At 39.2% G+C, this 26540-nt stretch overlaps 2 protein-coding genes across 3 annotated transcripts in view; one reads left to right on the top strand and one right to left on the bottom strand.

Moving 5' to 3' along the window:
• Window positions 1-1683: 1683 nt before the first annotated feature.
• LOC119731142 (SH2 domain-containing protein 4B-like) lies at window positions 1684-25845 on the bottom strand. Of its 2 annotated transcripts, none has more exons than XM_038204171.1 (9): window positions 25555-25845; window positions 16979-17206; window positions 15259-15415; window positions 13653-14160; window positions 11564-11726; window positions 7966-8122; window positions 6077-6216; window positions 3454-3689; window positions 1684-2158 (listed from the first exon to the last, which is right to left on the bottom strand). In XM_038204171.1, exons 2-9 carry the CDS (start codon window positions 17154-17156, stop codon window positions 2036-2038), a joined length of 1662 nt encoding a protein of 553 aa, XP_038060099.1. In that variant the 5' UTR covers window positions 17157-17206; window positions 25555-25845; the 3' UTR covers window positions 1684-2035. The 2 variants fall into 2 exon arrangements, with proteins under 2 accessions (XP_038060099.1, XP_038060100.1); XM_038204172.1 differs by lacking the exon at window positions 25555-25845 and adding an exon at window positions 20885-21190.
• LOC119731141 (probable E3 ubiquitin-protein ligase HERC4) overlaps window positions 11714-26540 on the top strand; it is a 32422-nt gene continuing 17595 nt past the window's right edge. The window contains exon 1 of the mRNA XM_038204170.1: window positions 11714-11801. The gene's annotated coding sequence lies outside the window, so the exon portion shown is untranslated. The remainder of the gene's footprint in view (window positions 11802-26540) is intronic.

Genomic DNA, 26540 nt, shown 5'->3' with positions numbered 1-26540 from the left:
AGTATAGGTTTTCCTGGCTACTGTAAAACAATTTTTCATTCAAATTCACCAACTCTAACATTCAATTTCGTCCGAGAAAAAAATTCACAAGCTTTTACCAAAACTATTTTAGTCATCTACTATTCAATTTTAAAGTTTGGTTACCCTCTTTAGTCACCGGGTTGAGAATATTCGACATTACAGATCAAATTCGTCAAAGCTGTTGCCAAATGGCAGCATTCAGAGATCAAATTCGTCTTATGTAAATCAATTAGATGAATTTGATTTCTGAATAACAAGGTTTGTCGTAGACGAGACGAAATTGAATACTCCAGGACGAAAACATGAGCACATTGTTTAAATTTGCTTGAACTGAATTTGAAATTGTCTGACAAAAGACGAAATTAAACATTGGAAGTGCACTAAATCAAAGTTAATGGACATATTTGAATATAGAAACGGTGAATTCGAATGATAAACGTTTTAAAATAGCCGGGGAAACATATATTACAATTCCTCCGAAAAACAAACAAACAAACAAGGAGTACCATTCTAACAACTGTTTCTTTTGCAACTTTAGCTTTACATCTTTCAATATTTTGAATGTACATTTTCTTCAGCTTTTTCTCTTAAATTAAATTCTAATGAGTACGTGATAAAATGAAGTACTGCTTTCTCAACCTACATACACCAGAACACTCTATCGTGTGCATAGATGTGTGTTTAATTTTCACGTACACAAAACTACTTGTGAAGTGTCCTCTGCATAAGTTTTTGGAAACATTTCGCATCATAGATTATAGATTTTCCTCTATATACTGTTTTCTGTACAAAAATCAACTAATTTTTTGGTGATAACATATAAATATATCAAAGTTGTACAAAATAGACTTGTGTTTGATATTAGTACACAGGTCGTCTGAGTTGTTGAAAGTTAATTTTTTTAATGCAAGATTTTTTTGGGCCGAGCTGTTAAAAGTTCAGAACAGCATTCTCAAGGCAAGCTCATAAAACAAAAATTATGCAATGAAAACAAGAATTTTTGATGAAGTCAATTTCTTCAGACGTGCAAGTTATAAAATATAAATACTGTATGCAGTGGTTTTTGTAGAAAACTAAAGAAGTTGTCAAAATATACTTTCTGACCGTAATAGTGTTAAAAAATAGAAGAAAGATTTGCGGAAGAAAAATGCGTAGAAAACAACAACCTGGTTAGTTTGTTCGAAATGGGCAGGATTCACAGAACTGTTATCTCAGCCATTGAGCATGTTGAACAGAGCACACTACCACGTGTCGGCCAATAGTTCTGCTGTGTACCAGCACGGACATGTGGAGTCACACGCACAGGGCAAAACTGCACGCGCAGTAGACTTTTTTCTATGCACATTTTCACTCCCGTTTGTGTCCTTTGGAAATTGACGCCAATTTTAAAATCTAGGCCCAACTACTCGGCTGACATGCAACCATAGAGCTATATTAAATTACTAGAGCGCTAAATCATGTACAAAGTGATGCCTGCTGGGCGCATCCATGTTTTTACACAAAGCTATGGAGAACTAGACATTTTGTACGTATTTTGTACGTCTATTTATATAGATACGCCAAAAAACGAAACACACGATCAGCAAATGAGCGTGTCATTTTGCTCTACGCAAACACGGCAACGCGTGTGCGTATCCGCTGCAGCCTTGATTAACCGTGTTATTTTTTTAACCGTAACATGCGTAAGAAGTTTGCGTACGTTCTACTTGGCGCGTTGCATTTAGAGTACACTTTCAAAATTCAATCCATCTAATTTCATTGTGTTCTACAAACACGCACATGAATTGAAAATATCTGCGCCCAGAGCGACTTCAAAGCGTCTCCATGCGCAAGAATGAGGAGTTAGCGCTCTAGTAATTTAATATAGCTGTATGTATGAAACAGACTGAAAGCGTAGTAATGCAAAGCAGGTGTTAACAGTATCATCACACGACAATACTACATAAATAGCACATATATATCAAATTTAAAACAATGAAACTCTCATAATGCAAGGCCACTGAGGAATCACATCTTATAATGATGTGGACTGGCCTTTCCCAACGTCCTCGAAGAGATCAAAGTAGTCTGGTACCGGACCCTCCTGCCCGCATGGTTCCCTCAGGATTTCCTTGCCGTGCTCTGAGATTGGTATGACCTGTTGGATTCAGAGAAACCAGACTAAAAGGTGAAAAAAACTGAAGTGCAATGTTTACCTTTTGAAACTAAGCTGGAACAGAGCAGTAATGAATCATTTCAACTTGTGTTTCCCGTACCAGGTATTTTCGAGTCTCATCACGAATAAGTGATCCTCAGTTCGCGTGTGTCGCCTTTTTCAGCGGTCAATCCCTATATGTTTTGTCTTCTAAAAAAGTCATTTTTTTTGTCGTCATCAAATTATTTGCAGCGATTTGCCTTTTGCGGACGTGTCAGAAACCACATTTGTTGTGCAGTACATGTCACACAATATATGACCTTTCACAGCGCGCTAAATTTTATGCAAGTTTCCACGCAACGATCGACCAATAAGAAAACGACGTTTAAGGTCATAGGCTATTAGCAAAATGAGCACAACCACAAAAACCTCACATGGACGATTGGATTAAGGCGTAGTCTCGGTCCAAATGATTTGCATATAAACAGTGGCCGCATGAGGTCACTGTTCGAGCTGTCAGTCAGCGCGCGGCGAGGATATGCTGCCGAAATATCATACGGACGAATAATGGTGAACGCCTTGACCAAGGCTATCAAAATCCATGAAAGCATGCAGAAATTATACATGTTTTTCAAAACTTTAACATACGGGTCTATGGTCTTACAGCAGTTAGGACTGGTGTCTCATAAAACTTTGTTTAGGACGAGACAAAAATGTTATTCAGATATTTGGTGGTTAATCAAATATTTGGGTATTCCGTTTATTCAGGATAGGCTTAAAGGCAATGTACAACATTTGCTTTTGCTGCAATTTTCAGAAATAAATGGATTTGGAGGATTAGTATGTGACTTGTTTCACGTTTTGGGCTTGTAGATGCTGGAAAAACAAAGAAAACCATTCATGTTCTTGCAGTCTGGTTCCCTGACCCCACTAAAGATGAAACAGAGAATTTATAGACCTTGGGAAATTGTAAAGTCAGAGAATCAGTCTAGCAGACTTGTACCCCTTCACGGGTGTGTTATCAATTGAAAAGAAAACGCGGAATAACTAATTATGAAAAATTAGGAGCAGCTTTTGAAAAAAGCCAGTTTTCTCCAACGCTGGTCGGCCGACCAGCGTTGGGAAAATACCACTTTTCTTGAAAATGTCAGCACACCAGGAGCCACGATTTTACAGGATGCTTGAGACTGTCATTCCCTAACAATCCAGTAAAGTATTTTCTGATAATTTGATCATTTCGTTTTGTGATGTTTGCAAATGTTGTATCTTCCCTTTAACAGTAATCAAAACAATTTTACCTTGTGATAAGTGATGAGATCCCCCAGCCTGTTATGGACGGAGTGTTGCTGGGAGGGGTCAGCCCCGAAGAACTGATACGTCTCCCCCGACGCGTCGATGAGGAAATGCTTGACTTTATCATCGTGAGCTCGGTAGGACAAGACGTAACCCCAGACCTTCTCCGAGACTCGGACTAAGAAAGAGCCTGGTTTCTTGTCTTGGAGGAGTTCGTTGGCTCTCTCGCGCGGGATGACTCCTAAATAGAAATGGGTACAGATACTATCTGTTGATAAAACCATGTCCTACTTTTGATCCTAAATAACTCTTTGTCATTTACCAATGAAATTAAACCAAAATCTCAGGTCATGTAAACAAGCATGACAAATTTATGGAGCGAGTTTCATCAGCTTTGTGCAAGAGGGTGAGATTTAAACGCCATACGGAAAAAATATCAGTTTTAGAATCTGCCATTTTGACTTGATGTCTTCCAATGCTGACGGCGGTGGCGGAAGGCGCGTGCTGCAGCTGAAAGCTTCTGAAGGAATGCAGGATCACCCCTGATGTCATTGCACACCTCCTCCATCGTTTGGCACAACACACGATCGAGGAGGTGGGCAATGACAGCAGGGGTGATCCTGTATTCCTTCAAAAACTCTCAGCAACAGCATGTGCCTTCCGCCACCGTCTCCAGCGCTGTATCGACATTCTAAAAGTGAGTATTTTTTTTTCGGACGGCGTTTAAATCTCACCCTCTTGCACAAAGCTGATGAAACTCGCTCCATAACATTTGTCATGCCTTGTGTACATGATCTGAAATTTTGATTTACATGTAATTCCATTGGTAAACAACAGAGTTATTTAGGATCAACAATAAGGCTTTTTTTTTTTTTTTACATGTAGTACAACACGTCTAGTTCAAAGCAATAAAGTACAACGCCAGGATTTGTTCGCCAATACAGACCTACACCCCTTTTTGATCTCAGAAATGCAATGATCGATTTCACAAACTTTGGTAGGCAAGTACATGTACATGTAGTAGAAACACTAATGCTTAGTCTATATTTACAAATTTTAATTCAATCGGACAAACTGTTTTGTAATTATGGTCGTTAATATTCCATGCTTCTGTCTGTGAATGAGTGGATTTTCCGTTTATTTCTTGAATGTGGTCATGGGAGGGGTGACCACTGCCTCAATCCTGCAAAATCCTCCAGCAATCACTGTCAATATGTTGAGGCCGAGCCAGTGACATCCTGGAGCAGTGCGGAGGATTTCAAGTATAATCTAGGCGGCATAGAATTTATGCACAGCTGAGCATGAACAACACAAGGTCCGGCCCAAGACCTCGACACAGTCCATCAAAAATCAGCCACACATTTTTGCTGTATAGCCTGCAAAATCCTCCATTTTGCAAAGAAGTTTTTGGAGGTTTTGGGACGGTTAGGGTTAAGTTAATACACAAGGCTAGTCACAAGAACTGGGGTTGAACAATAGCAAAGGAATGCCTCTATCACATTTCATTGAATAGCTTATAGGGTGACTTGGGACTGATATGACTTGTGATTGACTTGTGATCTAAAACTCCGGCCAAACTGACATCGCACAACTCGTCAAATCGCTCAAGTCGGCCGTCTGAATTAAGTCCCGATTGTCCGTAATGCATTTCCATTGAATTTTTAATTTCTTAATCGGCTTTTATAAGTCGCCATTTCGCTCAAGTCGTCGTGTTACTCTCGGTCCCCTTTCCATAAAAAGCATTACAAACTCCTTTGTGTAAGTTGGCATTCAAAACATCGACTTCCTGTACTGCAGTTGGCAAGAAGTGTCGAGTGAAAAGTGGTTTGGCACGGCCCGTGATCGCTGCATGCATCAGTGTCGCAAAAGGGTGTCCTACTGCATACATCGCATGTGCATCGTGAGCATATCAATACCAGTACCCCCTCTCGTCTGAACACATGCGCTCTGTCCATTTTGGGGGTCGTCTTATTGAATGACTAGTGCTGCAGTCAATGCGTGCGTGGTATACCGGACCACGCACGCATTTAATTTGTTACTGTGCACGTACTTTGTACACGTGGTCTCCACTTTCAATATCCCAAACGTGATGATACAATTCGAGGATTAATTTGCTGGATTCAACTCAAGCATTAAGGAGATAAACCGGGGTAAATCGAAGCCAATTAGTGCAGTGAATCGTGTGTGCAAAAGACCATTCATGTAAGTCGGCAAAATGACGATTTACAGCAGATGTCGGCATTCGCGTAAGTTGTCGCAAATTCTCGGGTCCCGAGAGTGCCGATGATGGGCAAGTTCGCGCAAGGACTATAGTTAACCATTGGTCGACTAACGCTTGCCCGAACTCTGTCTAGTCGACGATGGTTGACTACGCTAGTCGACTATTTGGAACCAGCCTACTGGGGTTGGTTACTTCGCTGGTAACCAATAGCTGCGCGCATTCATAACGCTAGCAGAGAGCCAGGATCCAGAAGTTTTGCAATGACATTTTGACCAGTGTTTGACTAGAGACGTTCGCACTTTGCTATTAGTGCGCAGGCGTAAGGTACGTCACAAATCAACCACTAGTCGACTAATGGTCCTTGCCCGAACTTGGCTTTCGCCGGAGTTGACTGTACCGGTACTCACCATGGAACCATTTGGCAGGCCTGCTGCCGTTGATATCCACACTGATCCCTGCTTGCTTGCGATACTGATCATCCTTATACCAAGTAACGACGTCGTTTCTGTTGACTGGCTGCGATGGTCTAGGCATGCCACTGGCCGGTCTAATAATAATAATAATAATAATAATAACAAAGTTTTATAAAGCGCACATATCCACCAAGGTGCTCAGGGCGCTATTACAATGAAAACGAAACAAAACAAAATCAGTTTAATTACGAAAAAAACGGATCTTTCGACATGAGGTGTGTTTTGAGAGATGTTTTGAATGAGTGAATAGAAGTGGAGGTTTTGATATGAAGAGGTAGTTGATTCCAGAGATGTGGTGCTGCAACAGAGAAAGATCTGTCCCCCCAGGTACGATGAGATTTGACTTCTTGAAGAAGATATTTATTTCCAGATCGAAGATTGCGAGATGGTTTGTATATATTGAGCATGTCCAGGATGTACGCAGGTGCTTGCCCATTAAGTGCTTTGAAGACAATGAGCATCAGTTTGTAGATGATTCTAGACGATATTGGGAGCCAGTGAAGATCCAAAAGGACAGGTTTTATATGGGAGTGTTTTGTCGTTAAAGTGACCACACGTGCAGCAGTGTTTTGTAGGCGTTGGAGGCGGGATAGCTGAACATCTGGAAGCCCAAATAAAAGTGAGTTTCCCATATCAAGACGAGATGTAACAAAGGAGTGGACAATCTGTTCTGTGGAAGCGCGATCAAGATATTTTCGGATCTTTCCTATGTTGCGGATGTGAAATGAAGCAGAGCGAACTGTGTTAGAAATGTGATTTCTAAATGAAAAAAAGTATCGTTTATCATGTTTATAGTTTTTGCAACTCACCACAGTACTCCATGGCTACCGCCAAACACAATAGTTTGACAATGGCATACGGCTGTGACTATTCACCACAGTGAGACAATGGCAACAACCAAAGCCTTAGTCGTAATATACCAAAATGTTGTCTAAGGCTATAGCTATTCACAGTGCGACAATGGCTATAACTAAAGCCATGGCTGCAAATATAGTTTATTTTTTCTACGGCTTGAGCTATTTACCATTGCGTGACAATTGTAATTTATAAAAATTCTAGCCACAAAATATCTGAATATTGTGCATGGCTTTGGCTATTCTTTATAGTTAGAACATGGCCATAACCAAGGCCATAGCCATAAAATACCCGAATGTTGTCTGTGGCTATGACTTTTTACCACAGCACACTTAAAGAGGCGTGCGATGAATTTTTCTTAAAAATACTTTTTGTGCAACTTTGTACTCCTCTTAAATGTATGAAAACAATTTGACATCCCTTTTTGGTAAATCATTTTGAAAAGTATGTACTTCTTTAAACATTTAAAATTGTCTATGCTTTTCCGGACAACTGAGGGCGCTGTTGCTGTGATGTCATTTCAGGAAGACACTGTTCAGTTTAGGGGGTTTTCTGTTCAATTTGTGAACCCAAAAGTTGCTCATTGAAAACATTTTGTGAGAAAAGTTTGCTCGTTGGCTTTCTGCCATGTACTGACACAACAACTAATCACCAAAGAAAAAGAAAATTTACAACAGCAAAATATTCAAAATCCTGGCGACTTTTTGTGCTGAAATAGCTGTAACATTGAGGTTCCTGCGTGAATGACATCACAGTTTTGCTCATGAATATGGAAATTTTGCAATTAGCATGAAACAAAAAAGCACCAAAATACCCTTGAAAATGGAAAAACGAAAATTGAAAATAAGGTTAAATGGGACACCAAGATGCAATTTCAAGGATTGCATTACAAAAACTACATTGCATGGGTCCTTTCAGCTAAAAACACAAAACCACAGCCAAAAATACATCAATCCTTAACAGCCTACCTTATAATAGGTTTCTCCTCAGGTGCTAGCCCTTGTTTGTATATCTCATCCAACGTTAGATTTTCAAAGTTTCCACTAAGTCTTGATCGTCGGATTTCCTCCCGAGCCCATCGCGCTCTCTGACTACGCTCAGTGTCAGCACGCTTCGATCTTCTCACTGTCCGAAAAGTTTAAATTGGAAATATAAATCAATTCCTTATGAAATAAATGCTTTGAAATACGGTAAGACTAAATATAAAACACACTGAAATGTGGTATGTTGCATATCTGGTCAGTGTTGCAATAAAACAAAGACTTATCTTAAGTCGCCAAGTGAACTAGTTAAGAACTCTAAAAAGCCAACATTTTAAAGGTAATATACAACATTTGCTTTTGCTGTAATTTTCAGAAATGGATGGATTTGGAGATTGGTAGCCTATTTCATGGCAAACATTGTTACACTGACCCGTTTAAAGCGTTGTGTTCATATAGATGATGGAAAAACCAAGAAAAAATTCTGTTCTTGTAGTCTGGTTCCTAATTGACCCTACTTCTGACAAAACAGAGCAATTTATAGATGTTGCAGAATTGTAAGGTCAGGGAACCAGACCAGCTGGCTTGCACCAATCACGGATGCGTAACCGATTGCAAACAAATTGAACTAACTAAAAAAGCAAGTTTTTTTAATGATGGTCAGCCAACCTTTGCTGGAAATTGATATAAAAATTGCACTTTTCTTAAGAATGTCAGCACACCGGGTGCCATGATTTTACAGGATGCTTAAGACCGTCATTCAGTAACAGTCCAGTAAGGAATTTCATAACAATTTGGTAGCTTTGTTTGTTTCATGTTTGCAAATGATCGTGTAGCCAAAGAGTAAAATATCAGCTTTACAAAATATAATCATAAAGAAATACTGTAAACCACGGTTGTTAAAAATCCAGATATTTTCATTTTTCAATAAAAACGAAACAAAATCAGATTTTATTCGAGTTGTTTTAAAATATATTTTTTTTCTTTGTAAGAGTTCAGTATCCGAAAAAATTGTTTGTCATCTTCAACATTTAAATCAAACAACCCTGCTGAAAACTTCAATAAAAACAAATTAAAAGTGCATTCACATATTGTTAAATTTTGTACACCTATTGTAGCATGTCTGTACATGCTCATGCATTGTACCGTTATGTGAATGTAAAGTCAACAGGTTAGATTTCCTTTTCCTGTACTCACAAATATATCAGCTGTGAGATGCAAGCAGGAAACAAAGCGGAAAATTATCTAGCTATATGCAACAAGACCCGACTACTGACATGTTTCAAATTAAAGGGAATGTACATCATTGGCTTTTGCTGTAATTTTCAGAAATGAACTATTTGAGAGGTTAGTATAATAGATCAAATATTGTTTAACTGACATGATTGAAGTTTTGTGTTCGAAAATACTGGAAAAACAAAGAAAAACAAAAATTTCAAGTAGACTGGTTCCCTGACTCCACTAAAGATAAAATGGATCATTTATAGATGCCGGAAAATTGTAAGATAATGGAACCAGTCTAACTAGCTGCACCCGTTCATGAACATGTAACCAATAATTTGGACTGAAAAAATTGGTAAATTTGGAGCAGTAGTTGAAAAATAGTTAGGTTTTTCCAATGGTGGTCAGCCGACCACCGTTGGAAATTTATACAAAATACCACTTTTCTTGAAAATGACTTCACACTTGGTGCCATAATTTTACAGGATGCTTTAGACTGTCATTTACCAACATCCTAGCAAGTATTTCGTAAAAAAAATGGTAGTTTTGCTTTTCGATGTTTGCAAATGTTGTATATTCCCTTTAAATTCAGTGAAAATGGTGTTTTTCTATGAATAACAATCTGCTTTGATGATACAATATGTAAATTAAATTTCAACACTCAAAATATAATTTCATTCTCTGATAATCTAAACTACATTAAAACCCTGACTCCCTAGCATGATTTACTAGGAACCATACCCATCCTTACAAATTCCAACACCATATGGGAAACTGCACACACATATTTCTGACTTTGATTCTTGAGATGTGCCAACCCAATGTAAAAGACTGTCAGTTTAGGGGTACTGTACCCATCCTGACAGATTCCAACAAAACATGCTGTTGGAGTTTGATGGGTTGAGTTCTGTTAGGGTTAACTTAAAAAGATACATAGAAATAGATATTGGCAATTCCACGGTTACGAAAATGTAACGTGAGTAACCGATTTTGTGCGTCTCGTTTATCATACATAACACATTTTTCTGGATGTCATCTATGGTGCTTAGGTAGGTCTAGGTCTACTCTATCTACCATGGGGATAACAGTTATTAAACCTTTTCAGTAAGGTAATTACAGCCCAAGGAAACTCAAAAGTACATCAAAAATGTAACGTGAGTAACCGTGGAATTGCCCACATGTACATGCAGTTACTGTACAGCTAAGAAATCCCTCCCCCACCCTTTTACCGTAGGTAGCAGGTTTCATTTTCTGTTCCAACAAAATCACAAAGATATGTATTTTGATGCTAATCCTTTTGAAATATTTGTGTGGCCCAGATTGACAATGAGAGATCTGGATATATGTGGGACAGAGGTCACTGGAATAAAAGAGGTCGACAGATCGACTGTCATTTCATAAACCAGGAAATATCTGCAATGGATTCAGCATGCATCATTGCGGGCCAGGGTACGTAAACAAAACAGGTAGGCCTATTGTAAGCATTTAAAACCCTTAAATAGGGATTAAGTACACAAGGAAATGATAACAGAGAGTTCATGTAGTACATGGAAATATGTGGACTTTTGTATTATATATGGAGCACGGATGCGAACAAATTACATGTACATGTAAAACAGGACGTTAAAGTTACGTTGCCGTGCTATTTTCATGTTTCATCCCTAAAAATAAATTCTTTTCCATATCGCTATTTTTCCAGCAATACAAAAGTTATTCACATTTTAAAGGGAATATACATGTACATCATTTGCTTTTACTGTAATTTTCAGAAATGGATGGAATTGGGGGTTGGAAATATATAGCAAATATAGTTACACTGACTTTTTTGAGGTTTTGGGTTCGAAAATGCTATAAAAACCAAGAAAAACGATCGTTTTCCTGAAGTCTGGTTCCCTGACTCCATATAAGAAGAAAAAGAGCAGTTTACATACAATGGGGAATTGTAAGGTCAGGGAACCAGTCTAGCTGGCTCGTACCCGTTCATAGATTTGTAATCGATTGCAAACAAGTGCGATGGTCAATTGGGGCCAGTATTTGAAAAAAGGCCAGTTTTTTCCAACGCTGGTCGGCCGATCAGCATTGGAAATTGATACAAAAATACCACTTTTCTTGAAAATGACAGTATACCAGGTGCCATGATTTTACAGGATGCTTTACACAGTGTCATTCACTAACAGTCCAGCAAGGTATTTCAAAATGATTTGGTAGTTTTATTTTTTGATGTTTGCAAATGTTATATTTTCCCTTTAAGTGCAAGTTAGAATTTATAATCAAATACTCAATTACTCGTAACTGCACAGCCCTAAGAGTTCAGATATGAGTTTCGTTATAAAAACAAAATGAACTTTCACATTTGCCAACTCACATTGAACTTTCCAGATGTCTTCGATTTTGTCTCGATCCTTCTCAGCCATATTATTCTTATCCTCGTCCGTTTTCTTCAGGCCGTCGTACAGCTGTTCCACCCTGTGTTTCAACTCCGTCTTGGATTGCTTTTCCCTCTCTTCCAGGGCTTTCCGTTCTTTCTCCTACAGAGGGAGTAAGCAAACCAATTGGCATGGCGTACTTGACCTCAATGATAAATATTAGGACCTGACGCTGGAGTGAGTATTAGGACTTGAGTACTAGAACTCGACCTTGCGTGTCAGAACTCGAAATTGAGTTCTGGAATACAAAAAAATTAAACAAATCATGCAGTCGTGAATTTCTATACGCCAGAGGACAATGCTTTGTGTTTCCCTTTTTCACAGTAAACACTCTCCCATAGACTACGCACATAACCATATGATCAAAGACCGTTTTTCAACAAAAGACCCAATGCTCAAGGACAGAAAGGATCTTTTGTTCTCCTTTTGTGTGTCTGTCCTCTATCGTAAAGCCAAACATGTGCATTATTATTGACCTATAGGCCAATGTACACACACGCTACTTTGTCGTGCCACAATGTTGCACGTGTTTATAAACACACACAAACAATATGAGTGTGTTTTCATTTATGCGTCAAGGTTGTGTGACTTATCGCGCAACTATTTTTAATCAAATTCAAAGTGATTTTGTCACGCGACACAAAATGTCCGATACCTATCTCACATAAACCCTACGCCTGACAAGTGATTATTTCTAAAGGATCGCGGAACATATCGCTGTGGTCCAATGGTTACAGTGTTCGAAACACGTGCTGCGGTACGTGGGTTCGAACCCTGACGGGGAACATGGTGCTTGTGTTCTTGGGCAAGACACTTTACTACAATTGCCTCTCTCCACCCAGGTGTATAAATGGGTACCTGTGAAGGTAGAGACTAGAATGCGCTGATCTCGAGCTGCTGCAATAACTGGTCTCATCGCCTGATGAACAGGGGTAATAATTGTAAAGTGCTTTGAGACCGTTGGTATAAAGCGCGGTAAGCACATTATTATATTGTTACTATAAATATTTGTTCGCACACAAGTAAATACCGGTACGACGCTGCCGCGCGACAAACTTGTTGCGACTAAATTGCATACACGTGTGGAAATAGGCCCTTCATGATTAAAAATTATAAAAACTCAACAGTGAGTGCTGAGCTTAATATTGAGAGCTAGGACTCAAAAGTGAGTTTTAGTACTTTATTATCACAAGTACTAGAAAATTAGTACTTTAACCCCTTAAGGAGGGGTGTAATGGGGACATTCCTCCACACATAGAGCAAGTGGCCCGCATGACTGCACAGCCTTTGTGTGGGAGCGGGACTGCACAAAAGCAGCAGCTGTGGAACTACCCACTAGCCGTGTGCCACGGCATACCACAGCTGGCAACTGCATTCCAATGAGGATTAGCGGCCGCGGCCATGACCGCTTCCCGGGCCCATGGGGTTAAGACTACACATGTATCTTTCAAGCCTTTGACAAATTTGAAACAAATTAATGTATTTTCGTTTCCCATTCTGAAATCAACCCTGATGGTGCTGAGACACATTAAAGAGGTTGTGGAATGCTCGAAGACATTTCCGTCATTTTTTGGGTATATGTAGCCTAAGGTGTGATGAAATAAAAACGACTATTGTTTCTGTCATGAAATGAGTACAAAGGTTACTTTTGAGAGCTATTTTTCAGGTCCTGTTTCGACCCGAACGTGCAATTTGTGTAAAAGTCGTCGTTGCGGGCAGCAAACAAAACACAGTAAATCGTGACGTTATAAACAGGACTCGTTTATGCTACTCTGCATCGGGTCAAAACAGGCATGACAGGACTTGAAAAACAGCTCTCAAAAGTACCTTTTGTACTCATTTTATGACAGAAACAATAGTCGTTTTTATTTCATCACACCTTAGGCTACATATATCCGAAAAATGACAGAAATGTCTTCGAGCATTCCACAACCTCTTTAATGATATGGTGCTTTAGATGGTAAGCCCTACATCATAGTACCTACATGTACATCGAGGTAGTTCCTTGGGTTATAACATCCTACTTACTGTCTGTAGTCTGATTTTCTTGGCCTTTTCAGCAAGCTCCCTGGCCTGTCGATCTTTCTCCTGCTTCTCTCGTTCTAGCTGGTCCCTCTTTCTCTTTGCGGCTTCCATCGATGCTCTCCTAGCCTCCTGTTCTTCCTTCTGCCTCACTGCCAACTCCAGTCGCTTTTTCTCCTCCTGTTTGAGCCTTTCCTCCTCTTTTCGTCTGGCCTCTTCTTCCCGGGCTAGCCGCTCCCTCTCCTCAGCCGCTGCTTTCTGCCACTTGACTTTCATCTCTTGGAGTCTCTGCTCTGCCTCCTCTGCGGCTTTTCGTCTCTTTTCTTCCTCGGCTTGCTCTTGCGCCAGACGTTCCTTCAGTTCCCTCTCCGCGGCCTCTTCCTGCTTGATGCGTTCCTCTTCTTCTCTGGCTTTCCTTTCGATTTCTTCCTGCTCTCTGGCAAGTCTCAGCTGCTCCTCTCGGAGGATGCGTTCTTCTTCTTCTTTTCGTCTTAGCTCTTCTTCCTCTTTTAGTCTGTTTGAAATGAAAACAAAAGACACCAGTTTTACAACTTAATCATTATAAAATTGAACTTTTTTTTTACTGGAGCGGGGTTAATATATTAACATTTAATATAAGTACTTGCTCTATAACACGCCGTCGAAATCTCATGTTTGAGAGGACCAATTCTGCAAAAAGAAAACTTTGACATTTTAAGCACTGCATCGCGCGTTAAACACATCGACTGCAGTCCTTGAAGGTCACTGCTTATTTACATACATTTACATACATTTGCAGTGAGTTTTGCTCATGACTAGAGCGACGTCTGAGATCAAGTCGCTCCCGAATCATTCTAAACGACTCCGACAGTCGATCTTTCGCCATCTTGCACATCTAGTCGCTTGTAATTGTTTCAGACATCAAACTTTTCATGTACTTAAAAAGACTTTCCATGAATTGTCATTCGCACACGACCTGTCATTTCCCAGAAACAAAGAGGAATTGAAGCCCGTACGAATCAGTGAAACTTTTCTCTTGCAAGTTGCATGAAAAGAATTCGGTCGCGCACAGAACCCTGACTCTTCAGTTTCCGTACAAATGGTACAAGCCATACGAGACAATCATCGGCATCGGTCTGCTCAAGAAATAGACAGGTATAACGAAGGGCTCGTGCCATTTTGCACATAAACAAGTCCGGGTACGGTGCCCCGAGAGAATTTTTCATGCTCCTGCATCGGGCTCCAATTTTCATCTTATTTCTGGGGGAAAAAAATGACAGGACCGGTGCGAATTTCCAATTTGCGAAAATAAAAATGTAAGTACTAATCGGGTGCAATTTCAGCTCAGAAAACGTCAGATGGGATTAAAGATAAATAGAAATTCTTGACGTTTCTCTGATGGCAACAGAAACTTCAGTTCGCCCACTGGTTTTGAGCTTTAAATTTATAAGATCCTTCTTCAAATTACAATGTTAATTGATTGTTCGGGGAATTGAGCTATCCATCCATTTATAAGATGGTCAATCTGCTGTAACTTTACGAGAGTCACTCGTTCGTCGCACACACTACTTACGCCGCCATGATTGGTGGAGATATATATAAGCCCCGCCCACTTTCCAATCCCTTCTCTCACCTGGCTGCCTCTGCTTCTTTCCGAGCAATCTGATTGGCTTTCTCCAGACGCTCCCTCTCTAAGACGTCTTCAATCTTGAAATCCGAGGGATGGTCTCCCATCACCCATACCCATTCATTGTTGTCTGCACCTAGAAGCCACCCGACTGACTTTCCGTCTGCAATAGAAAAAGAACATTTTTGTATCATCCCTTTTAGTATTGAAAATTTTCATAAGAAACCATGATTTGGGTCTTAACCAGTTCTTAGGCCAAAAAAAAAAAGTCTCCAGTTTCTGGTATGGAGCTTGCCCAAAAAGTGGTGCGGCGACGCGGCTTTGTTTTTTTTTTTACCCGACTTTTTTGCTTCAAATGTCGGCTGATGACTGCAAATGGTGCCCGACTAAATAGGCCTATATGGGATTGGGAGTCCAGAGAGGCCACATAAAGCTTATTCTCGACCATAACCCCATCTAAAAACACGTTAAAAATGTGCAGCAGCAGGATTCCAGTCAAACCAGTGAGTTTGGCGGTTTTGAGACATCATCTTTCATTGAAAAAAAAACTTTTTCATTTTGCCGACGCGCATGGCTACAGCGACGCACGCGCGCATACCAGAAACCGGAGACTTTTTTTTTTTGGCCTTAACCCCAAAATGCCGCTAAACCTGTTTTCCAGAGAGGGCGAAACGTTATGTGGACACGGCTTAGTCCACATAACGTCAACACAACCTGCATTATGTGGACATCTTTTGTTCACATGTCCACATAGTGAATGTAAGACAAACTCACCCTTGTAAACACCGGCAAGTTGGACGCCCCATTGTCCCTAATCCTCATTCCTTTGTTCGTACTTTTGAGAAACAGCTCTCATTGGTTTTGTACATGATTTGAGATCGTGGACATTCGGTCAATTGTCAATCGTGGACCCTTTGTTTGTGCCCTAACCCTTTTGTCCCTAGTCCACGATTGCCAGTGTTTACACATGCAGACACACGCACGTTTGTTTATGGTGTAAATCGAGGATTTTCTATTGTTCCTCTTACCTTTTCCTTTGTTTGTACTCTTTAACCTTTTCAATAGCTCTCATTAGTTTTGTACACTTTTGCTAATCGAGGTCGTCCTCGATTTAGTTTCTGTCCTCAATTCATCGATGATGTTGCATGTGTGTGTCCTCAATTTACACCATAAACACGCGCACGCAAACGTGTATTTGCCTAACATCGGGACCCCCTTGTTTGTTTGTACTTCAAAAAAATAATTCTTTGTCAGTTTCTCTTTTCATTGGTGACCCAACATGCGACCCGACCAGTGATCGACTTGAATACTAAATCTGCAATTGACATGTTTCTGAGGAATATATGGGCGTACACACAAGCATGACAAGTCATAGACATAATAAAACCTAGACGCGACATTTGCTATTGCGCCTGTGAGCAAAATGCTAAGCGTATAGAATAACTAAGAAGTATGCGCGTAAATCGAAGCCATATGCATGACATTCGCGCAACGCATAATTAAGCCGCGTGACGCAGCCCGTTTCGCTCACAGAATTTACAACGTAAAAGCAGATAATGTCGTGTCTAGGTTTTATTATATGTCTATGTGACAAGTTTGTGCCACGAACAGCGCCACCTGGAGTCAGGTGGTGTCCAGCCGCAACTCCTTTGTAAAATTTACAACGTTCCCGGCTCCAAAATTCTAACAAGAAATCACAACTGGCGACTTTAATCACGTACTGTACCTTTTTTCTTTTTCTTCTTTGCTTTCTTCATCTTCTTCTCATGCTCGGCCTCGCTGATCTTCCATCGTCGGACTTGCTCCTCTCGCATCTTACAGAAGAGGATTTCCCGTTGCTCGTCCGAGAGTTCCGCGAGGATCTCCGGATCTATGTACATGTCCTTGATTATCTGCTGCAACATCTTGGGATGTGGTGTGGTCACTCAACTCACAGGCAATACAAAATGTCCATCTACGGAGGCAAATATACATGTATACCGGTACATTGTTATAATAGAGAAACATTAAGGCAAAAAAAGCCTTGTGGTCAATGCGCACCATGCAATCCCATTTTAATAGTTATGGTGATGGTTCTTGTAGCCATAAAGACACTTCAATTCCTAAACACCCATTTCCAATACACTCTGTACGGTATATGGGTCATTCCACCGGGTTGGGGAACAATGTGGGACATATGACCATATTAAGAAAAGCATGAATGCCATGCTAGCAGTTGCTCTACAAAATATTTGTTGTTGGGTGTTTCACAACTGCAGAAAGTTTGAAATGATTTCAATGTATTTTGCCAAAAATATGAGCAAAAAATGTCATTTTTGATGTAACATTGACACCATGTCAGTGTTCAGGTGTTACGTCCAAATGTGACATTTAATTGTACCTTTTTAAAAAATTTCTGCGAAACATCACCCAAATTCACTTTGCGTACTTCTTACTATACATGCAACACAATAAGAAAAGCTTTTGTTACGGTAGTCAGGTATCAAATGGAGCAGAAATGATAGCTTGGTTGTGTGGATGTAACATTGACACGGTGTAAAACCCAATGTCACACTTCCATTGAGTGATTTTTACACCGTTACATCCACACTTGAGGTATTGTTTCAGCTATATTTGAACCTTGACTATACCAAAACAAAAGCTTTTCTTGGTGCTTAGGTGTCCAGTTGTAAATATGCAATGTCAGTTTGGGTAGGCCTAATATTTTACATACGTGTAAAAAATGGCAAAAAAAAATATTTGGATGTAACATTGACACGGTGTCAATGTTACATCCGAATTAATACATTTTTGCTCATATTTTTGTCAAAGTACTTTCAAATGATTTCAAACTTTCTCAAGTATTGAAACACCTTAAGACAAATATTATGTTGACATGGTTGAGCAATTGTTTAGAATGCATTGATACTTTTAATAATATAACCAAATATATGGATGTAACATGCACTGCTTCCCAACCCGGTGGAATGACCCATATAGCTCTGAACACGTCACTGAAGGAAGTGCATTGTGCAAACTACCCAAACAAATTTGTGTCCCGTGTGGAAAGCCAGCCCAGTAATCACAAAAAGTGGGCAACTCGAATTGGTCTATATAGCCGGTTGCAGAACCCACAAAATTCTCTTCAATAGTTTCAAAATGGGCTATTATTACTAGAAGCCTTTTCATGCATCTGGGGTACACAATAGGCAGGATTGTGCACATTATGGGGTAATCCTATATGATAGCACTGCCCGACTCGCTCCATCAGCCAATGACCTGACTACCGGTAGGTTCAGTGGAAGTCAGATCGGTCAGTCACTAATTCAGTCAGTAATTCGGTAAGTCGGGGGGATTTTTTTTGCTAGCCCTTTGGGACCAGAAAAAAATCAAACATACATATTTTGTTTGTTTACCTTGATGTGTCAACATCATGTTGACACAAAAGGAAAGTGAGTAAACAATTTAATAGCTCGACCAGACTAGAGGCTTGCCCAGAGTGCAGCTGGACTTAACTGAAAGTACCAGTTTAGCACAAACTCAGTGACTCGGTCGATCAGTCAGTCTGGTAGTCAGGTGACAGTACGCTGGCTTTGGGAACAAGCATAATTCTACCTCCATGAAACCAGCAACCAACAATATTTGATCACGTTTATACTCACAACTTAAAGGGAATATACAACATTTGCAAACATCGAAAAATAAAACTACCTAGTTTTTACGAAATACCTTACTAGGATGTTGGAAAATGACAGTCTCAACCATCTTGTAAAATTATGGCACCTGGTGTGAAGTCATTTTCAAGAAAATGGTATTTTTGTAAACATTTCCAACGGTAGTCGGCCGACCAGCGTTGGAAAAACCTAACTATTTTTCAACTACTGCTCAAAATTTACCATTTTTCTTTCAGTCCAAATTTTGTTTGCTATTGGTTACATGTTCATGAACGGGTGCAGGCCGGCTAGACTGGTTCCATTACCTTACAAATTTCCGGCATCTGTAAATTGATCCATTTTATATTTAGTGGAGTCAGGGAACCAGACTACTTGAACATTTTTGTTTTTCTTGTTTTTTCCCAGCATTTTCAAACACAAAACTTCAAACATGTCAGTCTAACAATACTTGATCTATTATACTAACCCCTCAAATAGTTCATTTCTGAAAATTACAGCAAAAGCCAATCATGTATATTCCCTTTAAGCACCGTCAATATCCGAATTTGAAATAATTTAATTGGAAATCCAATATTGAGAATATCCAATATATTGATTATCCCATATATGTGTAAAAGTTAAAGACCATAAAGCATTGTAAAGACGACACTTTGATTGTAAAAAAAAAAAAACCCAAACAATGTTTAGTCAAAATTTTCCATGGCTTTCTCTGGTGCATATTGTCTGGCACTTTGTCCAGAACGGGCGCTTTCTTTTGAGGTTTTACACTGGGACCGCAAATTCCAGCGAACGCAGAGCACAAAGCGACGCCTTGGCATTTCGTGATGGTTTTATTTTGAGTCACAAGTACAAGTTGCCGCCAACTAATATTATACAGCAAATGTTAAACAAAAGTAAAAGCACAAACGGGAGATTTATTTTGACGATAATCTGACGGATTTTCGATATCATTCCTCAATATCGATAATTTCGATATTTTGATATGATTAAAAAATTGCTATTGGCGATATTGATTTCAAAATAGTATCGAATAAATGAGCAAAATCGATGTATGGACGGTGCTTAGAGCAACTATGCACACGTATGGAGAACACAATAGTGCAGCCAGAGAACAGCAAAAACAGGAAGCTGAGAACAACATGTACCGGTATACCGGTGCCTTTGTCATGTGTGAGCTGGCCAACCAACTGAATCATGACCAAGCACAATGAATACACAAATCAGTACAATACAGGGCGATTAAAAAAAACGGAAACCCAAATGTCTGGACTATTATTTTAGTGAAGTTCTGCATGTAGCACTTTCAAAATCAAGGATATACATGTAAAAGCCCAATTCATAAGCTTTCTTTTAGTACAAGAACCATTCAAATCACTCATGTACCTTTCAAGTTTTCAAGGAATTTTAAGCACAAACACACAAAACGAAAACAATTTACATAGGGATGTGTGTCAATTGGTTTCGTTTTGCTAAAAGAGCACTTACCTTTTTTTGTGATCAGTGGACAGAAGTTTAAAATGGTGTTTGTGTTTAAAACGTAAAAAGTTCATGAGTGATTTGAATGATTCTTGTACTAAAAGAAAGCTTATGAATTGGGCTTTCATATCCTAGAATTTGAAAGTGCTACATGCATAACTTCACTGATAAAATGGTCCCGACATTTGGATTTCGATTTTTTTTTTTACTTGCCCTGTACATTATTAAAAAAAACAGTTCAAATAAATTAAGAAAGTAGGTTAAAATTCCTGTCAAAAGTGGGTTTCCTTCTTTTATGCACCACTCTGTAGTGCAAATATGGAGAACAGAATACAACAGCCAGAGAACACAGTACACAGGAAAATGAGTGCAACATACCTACATGTACATGTACGTGTCATGTGTATATGTCGGTCAACCAACTGAACCATGGCCAAGTGCAAAGAAAAAATATGCACATGTACACAAATCAGTACAATAAACACAGGAAGCACATTTCTTACCAGAAATAGCCGACACCTTACCCGCATATTTCGAACAATATCTACTTTTACCGACTACAAAAATATCCACTTTTAAGCACAACCATGTAATTCCTGAGTCAGATTTCCTTGTATAATTTGTCTGTGCAGAGGTCGACGTTTCTATGCTTATTCACAACAAAACAGTTTAATTTCCTGCCCATATCCTACAAAGGCCAAGATGGGTGCAATGTCCAGCCAAAACAGCCATGGGATCCTATCATGGCCAGGCCAATTCTTTGCTTTGTTTCTCCTACAGACATTTCCCTTGTTTCCTGCCTAATGTTCCGAAGGTCTTTTAGTAATAAGCAAAAACAATGGATCAAGTTAAAGGGCCATGACATATATTTTATTTGGAAGATATTATGTGCAACTTTCTATGACTCTTTGATGTATGAAAACTAGATTTGGCATCCGTTTTTGGTTAATCTTATTAAAAAGTGCACTTCTTTAAACATTATAAATTGTCCATGCTTTTCATAACTAATGAGGGCGCTGTTGCTGTGATGTCATTTCAGGAAGACACTGTTCAGTTTAGGGCTTTTCTGTTCGAATTGTGAACCCCAAATTTGCTCATCGAACACATTTGTGAGAAAACTTTGCTCATATTGGCCTACTGTCATATCAGTAAAAGAGTTGAGAAAATAGAAGAATCAGTCTGCCGCTGGGAAAATCCGCCATTTTGGAAGAAGAAGAAAAAGGAACAAAAAAGCACCAGCCTCGTTCATTTAAAAAAAAAAGCCTGGAGAAACGTTTAAAAAATTTTTACTCGGCCTACAATTCCCAAGCAGGATAATTGACTGCTATTGCAGGATAGGTTTCGGTCTATTTATTTTCATAGTACACGTTACTGATGCCTTATTCTGAGGAGTTTCCCCTTGAAATGAGTTTTCAGCTCCCATTTCCTTCCTTCTGTGTTTCCTGTCTCTGCATGATTTATTAACTTTCTGTTACAGTTGAACATTTTTTTTCCAAGAAAAATGGCTCGCAAAATGTTAATTGACAATTAAATGTATGGTACATGTACATTGTACTGTGTGTACAAGTATCCTTGATGCTCCTATATGCGCAGGTAAGGCTTTGCAACGCGCGCATGTTGTCAAACGCAAATTAAAGGTGAGTGCGTAGAAATAGGATCACGTGATTTTAAAGGGTCTGACGCTGTAGTGACATGCACAAATTATGTAAAACAGAGCTACATGTATTTTAAAGGGAATGTACAATATTAGCTTTTACTTCATTTTTGGATTTGGAGGATTAATATGTTATAGAAAATATTGGTAAACTGACTTGTTTCACATTTTGGGCTTATACATGTAGATGCTGGAAAAACTAAGAAAACCTATCATGTTCTTGTAGTCTGGTTCCCTGACCCCATTTAAGATGAAAAAGAGCAATTAATACACTTTGGGGAATTGTGAAGTCAGAGAATCAGTCTAGCAGGCTTGTACCCCTTCACAGGTGTGTGATCATTTGCAAAGAATAACTAAACATGAAAAATTAAGAACAATTTAAAAAAGAAGAAGCCAGTTTTCTTCAAGTTCAACGCTGGTCGGCTGACCAGCGTTGGAAAAGTACCAGTTTTCTTGAAAATGTCAGCACACCAGGAGCCATGATCATACAGGATGCTTTGGACTGTCATTCCCTAACAGTCCAGTACGGTATTTCGTGATAATTTGATCATTTCGTTTTTTTGATGTTTGCATTGTATTTTCCCTTTAACAAATGTACAATCATAGAACAGATTTTGTGTATGTTCTGAAAACTCGAAGTTGATTCAGTTACTTATTGTAAAATGGATTTCAATAAGTAACGATATGAAAGAACAGAAACTGATACAGAACTTAATTAACAATACTTAAAGTCAATTTGTAAACAATTCATGCATCTGTATTCAGGTATTTTCTTATGGTTATACGACAATGTACCAGAGTACCGGTGTCACGTGAAAATCCGACTCCTATGAAAATCGGACCCCTATTTCCCTATTATTGGTTGATCCCTCGCACGTGACAGGTCACTCTCCCGAAACGATCCTAAAAATAGCATAGTATCGTACTCACGCGTGCGCAGTACTACCAATGAGTCCACATTTCATGGAGTCGGATATTCACGCTACACCGGTACATGTACATGTATACACATCTGCACGTCAATCGTGTTGATGTGAACACATGTAACATAGGCCTATTGTTTGCTACATGTATATGGCTCAACTCGGGTCTGACCCTCCCCCCCCCCCCCAATTGGAGGACCGCCCCCTCCCCCCTAGATAACAAAGTTCTATAGATCAGCTACTGGCAGCCATTAATAAACTCTTTCAGTTGGGAATAATTTTGCCATAAAAAAAGCTCCTTATGCACCACTACGTGTTTAGAAAAATTGAAATTGTACTTTCCAAAGCAAATTCAGCAACATGTGGCAAACAAAATGTAGTTTTTGCATGGCCAAGTTCAAAGATGCATGTATGCGTTATGACAGTACGCAAACATCATATCCTACAATGAAAGTGCTGGTACACGCACTTTATCGGAAAAACAAATATATGCACGTTGATTAAAACATCAATAGGTGTGTGATTCATTCGCTCAATGGAAACTTCCATGAAGAATAGTACATTGCAACTGGTATCTCTCTGTACTAGTTTAGTCATGTGTTTGCACTACACAGCGACCAAAATATCCTACCTTGGACAAGTTACATGTAACAATTTGCCCACACCACGATGCGTCACAGAGCATTCGTTGTTATTCCGTCAAGGGTCAAAACCTGTACTGAGCCAAGTTTTACCTGGTTAAATTGTTAGCTGTCGTTTTGTTTTGCAAAGATTGAAAATGATCACTGTGTCAAAACTGAATAAATTGTTTTTAAAGAAAAGAATGTCTTCTTTCTTTAAAGGGAAGATACAACAGTTGCAAACATCAAAAAACCAAAATGATCAAATTACCATGAAATTCTTTACTGGACTGTTAGGGAATAACAGTCTAAAGCATCCCGTACAATCATGGCTCCTGGTGTGCTGACATTTTTAAGTCAAGTGGTATTTTTGTATCAATTTCCAACGCTGGTCGGCCGACCAGCATTGGGAGAAAACTGGTCCTTTTTTTTTTTAAACTGCTCCTAATTTCTCATACTTGTGAAGTGGTACAAGTCAGCTAGACTAGTTCTCTGACTTACAATTCCCCAACGTCTATAAATTGCTTCGTTTCATCTTAAGTGGGGTCAGGGAACCAGACTTCAAGAACATGATTGGTTTTCCCAGCATCTACGGGCCCAAAACGTGAAACAAGTCAGTATAACAATATTTGCTTTAACACACAAATCCTCTAAATCCGTATATATTTCAGAATATTACAGCAAAAACAAATGCTGTACATTCCCTTTAAATCAAGCCAGAACACCAAAATTGCACAATCTTGGCTCAGTACAGATTTTGACCCTTGACCAGTTGACAGAATAACATTGTGCTCAGTCATCCTTGGCCATGACACATAATCAAGGTATCATTGGAAAGAGGACACGTTGGTGTTACCTATGGTCTTTAACGTACTTATTTCAAAATATTTATTACATTTTTTCATATACATAATTTGCACATTTTAATGTTTTATAGCATACCCATACACAATGTATTTATAAGCATTGAGGAATATGAAGTTGAACATGACCATGGCCAATGGGTTTAACAGAAATTGGGTGCACCCCCCCCCCCCCCCCCCAAGTTGTAACATATCCAGGGCCCCCACCCCACTCGCCCCTATGGTGAGAATCCCAGCTACACAGCTGACAGAAACAAAACCTCTTGTCATGCTTGTGAAGACTGGATCATTGAGCCAAAATAGCAGGAAAGAATGTTGCAACCTGATGCTACTTCAGTGGTTGTGTACAAAGTCTATGGAGGTCAAGAACATTTTCTAAGTATTTCCTTTAGCCTATGTTTCTCAGTCCCAGGTTCATGTTTTGTTTTCATTTTTGCAATGACTGACCTGCATTGAGGTGATATAACGGTATGAAAACAAAGGTAGTGTCAAGTTGCAGCATCCTTCCCTAATAATAATTCATGTAATTCATTTATTTAGGCCAGTACATTTTAGCAATATGTGTACATGATATATAGCAAATCTAATACTGAACAATTGCAAAATCCTGAAAAAAATGCAAAATCTGGATTTAGATTTTGATGAAATTTATAGGCAAGTTGAGCAGGTGTAATTCTTTACTCAACAAAACATATACATGTACATCAAAAATACAGATTTAAAATTATATAAGCCAGTCTAAACAATAACATGCTAAATTAGCACATTACTAATTGACTGAATTCCTTGAAAGGTAACATAGGCTATAGTCCGAGTAACTAGGACCCTACGGATCGCTTTTTTAACATTTGGACATGGTCGGTACTATCGGATATAATACATCATGATATACATCTCCTTAAAGTTGAACTTCAACAAGTCACCAAAATAGCAAATTGCAAAACCACAACAAAATTTGCAATTTGTTCTGAATAATGGATAAAATGTGATCCAATTCAAAATGAAATACTAAATGCATGTATTGGACTCTGGAGACACAAAGTTAACACTTGTTTGTCAGTTTAAGCAAACTATCACACGGCCATGACGGGTCCAACATTTTGTCCAACTTACCAAGGTACATAAAATGCCGATACTTCCGGGTAGGCCTACCGTCCTGTCGACTATGCAAAAGGTGTCAAGTTCGAAGTGCCACACAAATACCTATAAAGGTCGTTCGAAGTCAATGCACAGGTTTCTCATGAGCTTCCATAATACCTTTATCGCCAGAGGTGTGCAATCATGATAAGATAAAACTTTGAGCTGACAAATTTTGATATCGGCGAACAATGACCCACACATCAGCATCCCCCCAAAAAATCCTGTTTCCTGTGTTATTGAATTGCGGTCTGGTACCCAAAATGAAGCGAGTTTGCTGCACAATGCAACGGCGAATTGAGATTTGTCCTTATCTAGTCTAGTCTGGTGCTGTAATTTTTGTGGGTTGGGCCGGGTGGGTGGGGTGGTCTGGTGTTTTTATTCATAGTTGATTGACAAGTCACCCACTGGATTAAAAAGTGGTTTTCTTGAATGAAACGACTAATTAAGTAAATTAATCCACAAGATAAAAAATGAACTAAACATTTTACTGAAAGTTGCAGAGGGCATTAATTTGAATTGTAAAAAAAAAAATGAAAGGAGAAGTCATGATGTATTGGAATCGATGTGATTGCAGGGTGATGAGGTTAAAAACACGGGGGAAGAATGATCTGGTATAAACAAATATCATGGGAAAAAAATGTTTAGGAAAAAAATGTTGTATGCTACAACAAATGCTACAAAGTAAACAAAATTGATTACTTAACGAAATCGATTCTCAGTCTAGTCCCGGCCCCATGATTTATGTCCTTTTAACATTTTTATGACTGACCATTATTGAGAATTGAGATGATAAGAAAAACTGGGGTCAGGTTGCTACATTCTTTCCTTTATTTATCCCCCCCCCCCCCCCCCCCGCTGAATTACTGCTTTAATGCAGAAGTTGGCCCAGTTTCTAATCCCAAATATTACAATTTCCCCCCAAAACTCCCTAGTCTATGTAAAAGACGCTCGTTGAAGAC

The sequence above is a fragment of the Patiria miniata genome, unplaced genomic scaffold (assembly GCF_015706575.1).
Source record: "Patiria miniata isolate m_02_andy unplaced genomic scaffold, ASM1570657v1 HiC_scaffold_23, whole genome shotgun sequence".
Classification (NCBI taxonomy): domain Eukaryota; kingdom Metazoa; phylum Echinodermata; class Asteroidea; order Valvatida; family Asterinidae; genus Patiria; species Patiria miniata.
The sequence above is the reverse complement of the archived record's forward strand: the minus strand, read 5'-3'. Positions and strand labels throughout refer to the sequence as shown.

What these genes read in the sequence shown, in the direction of transcription:
- LOC119731142 (XM_038204171.1), bottom strand. Translation starts at nt 17,156, where the DNA reads ATGTTGCAGCAGATAATCAAGGACATGTACATAGATCCGGAGATCCTC. An exon ending in AGAAAATCAGACTACAGACA is followed by an intron (nt 11,727 to 13,652) that starts GTAAGTAGGATG and finishes CTCCCTCTGTAG; the next exon opens with GAGAAAGAACGGAAAGCCCT. An exon ending in ATCTCATCACTTATCACAAG is followed by an intron (nt 2,159 to 3,453) that starts GTAAAATTGTTT and finishes TGAATCCAACAG; the next exon opens with GTCATACCAATCTCAGAGCA.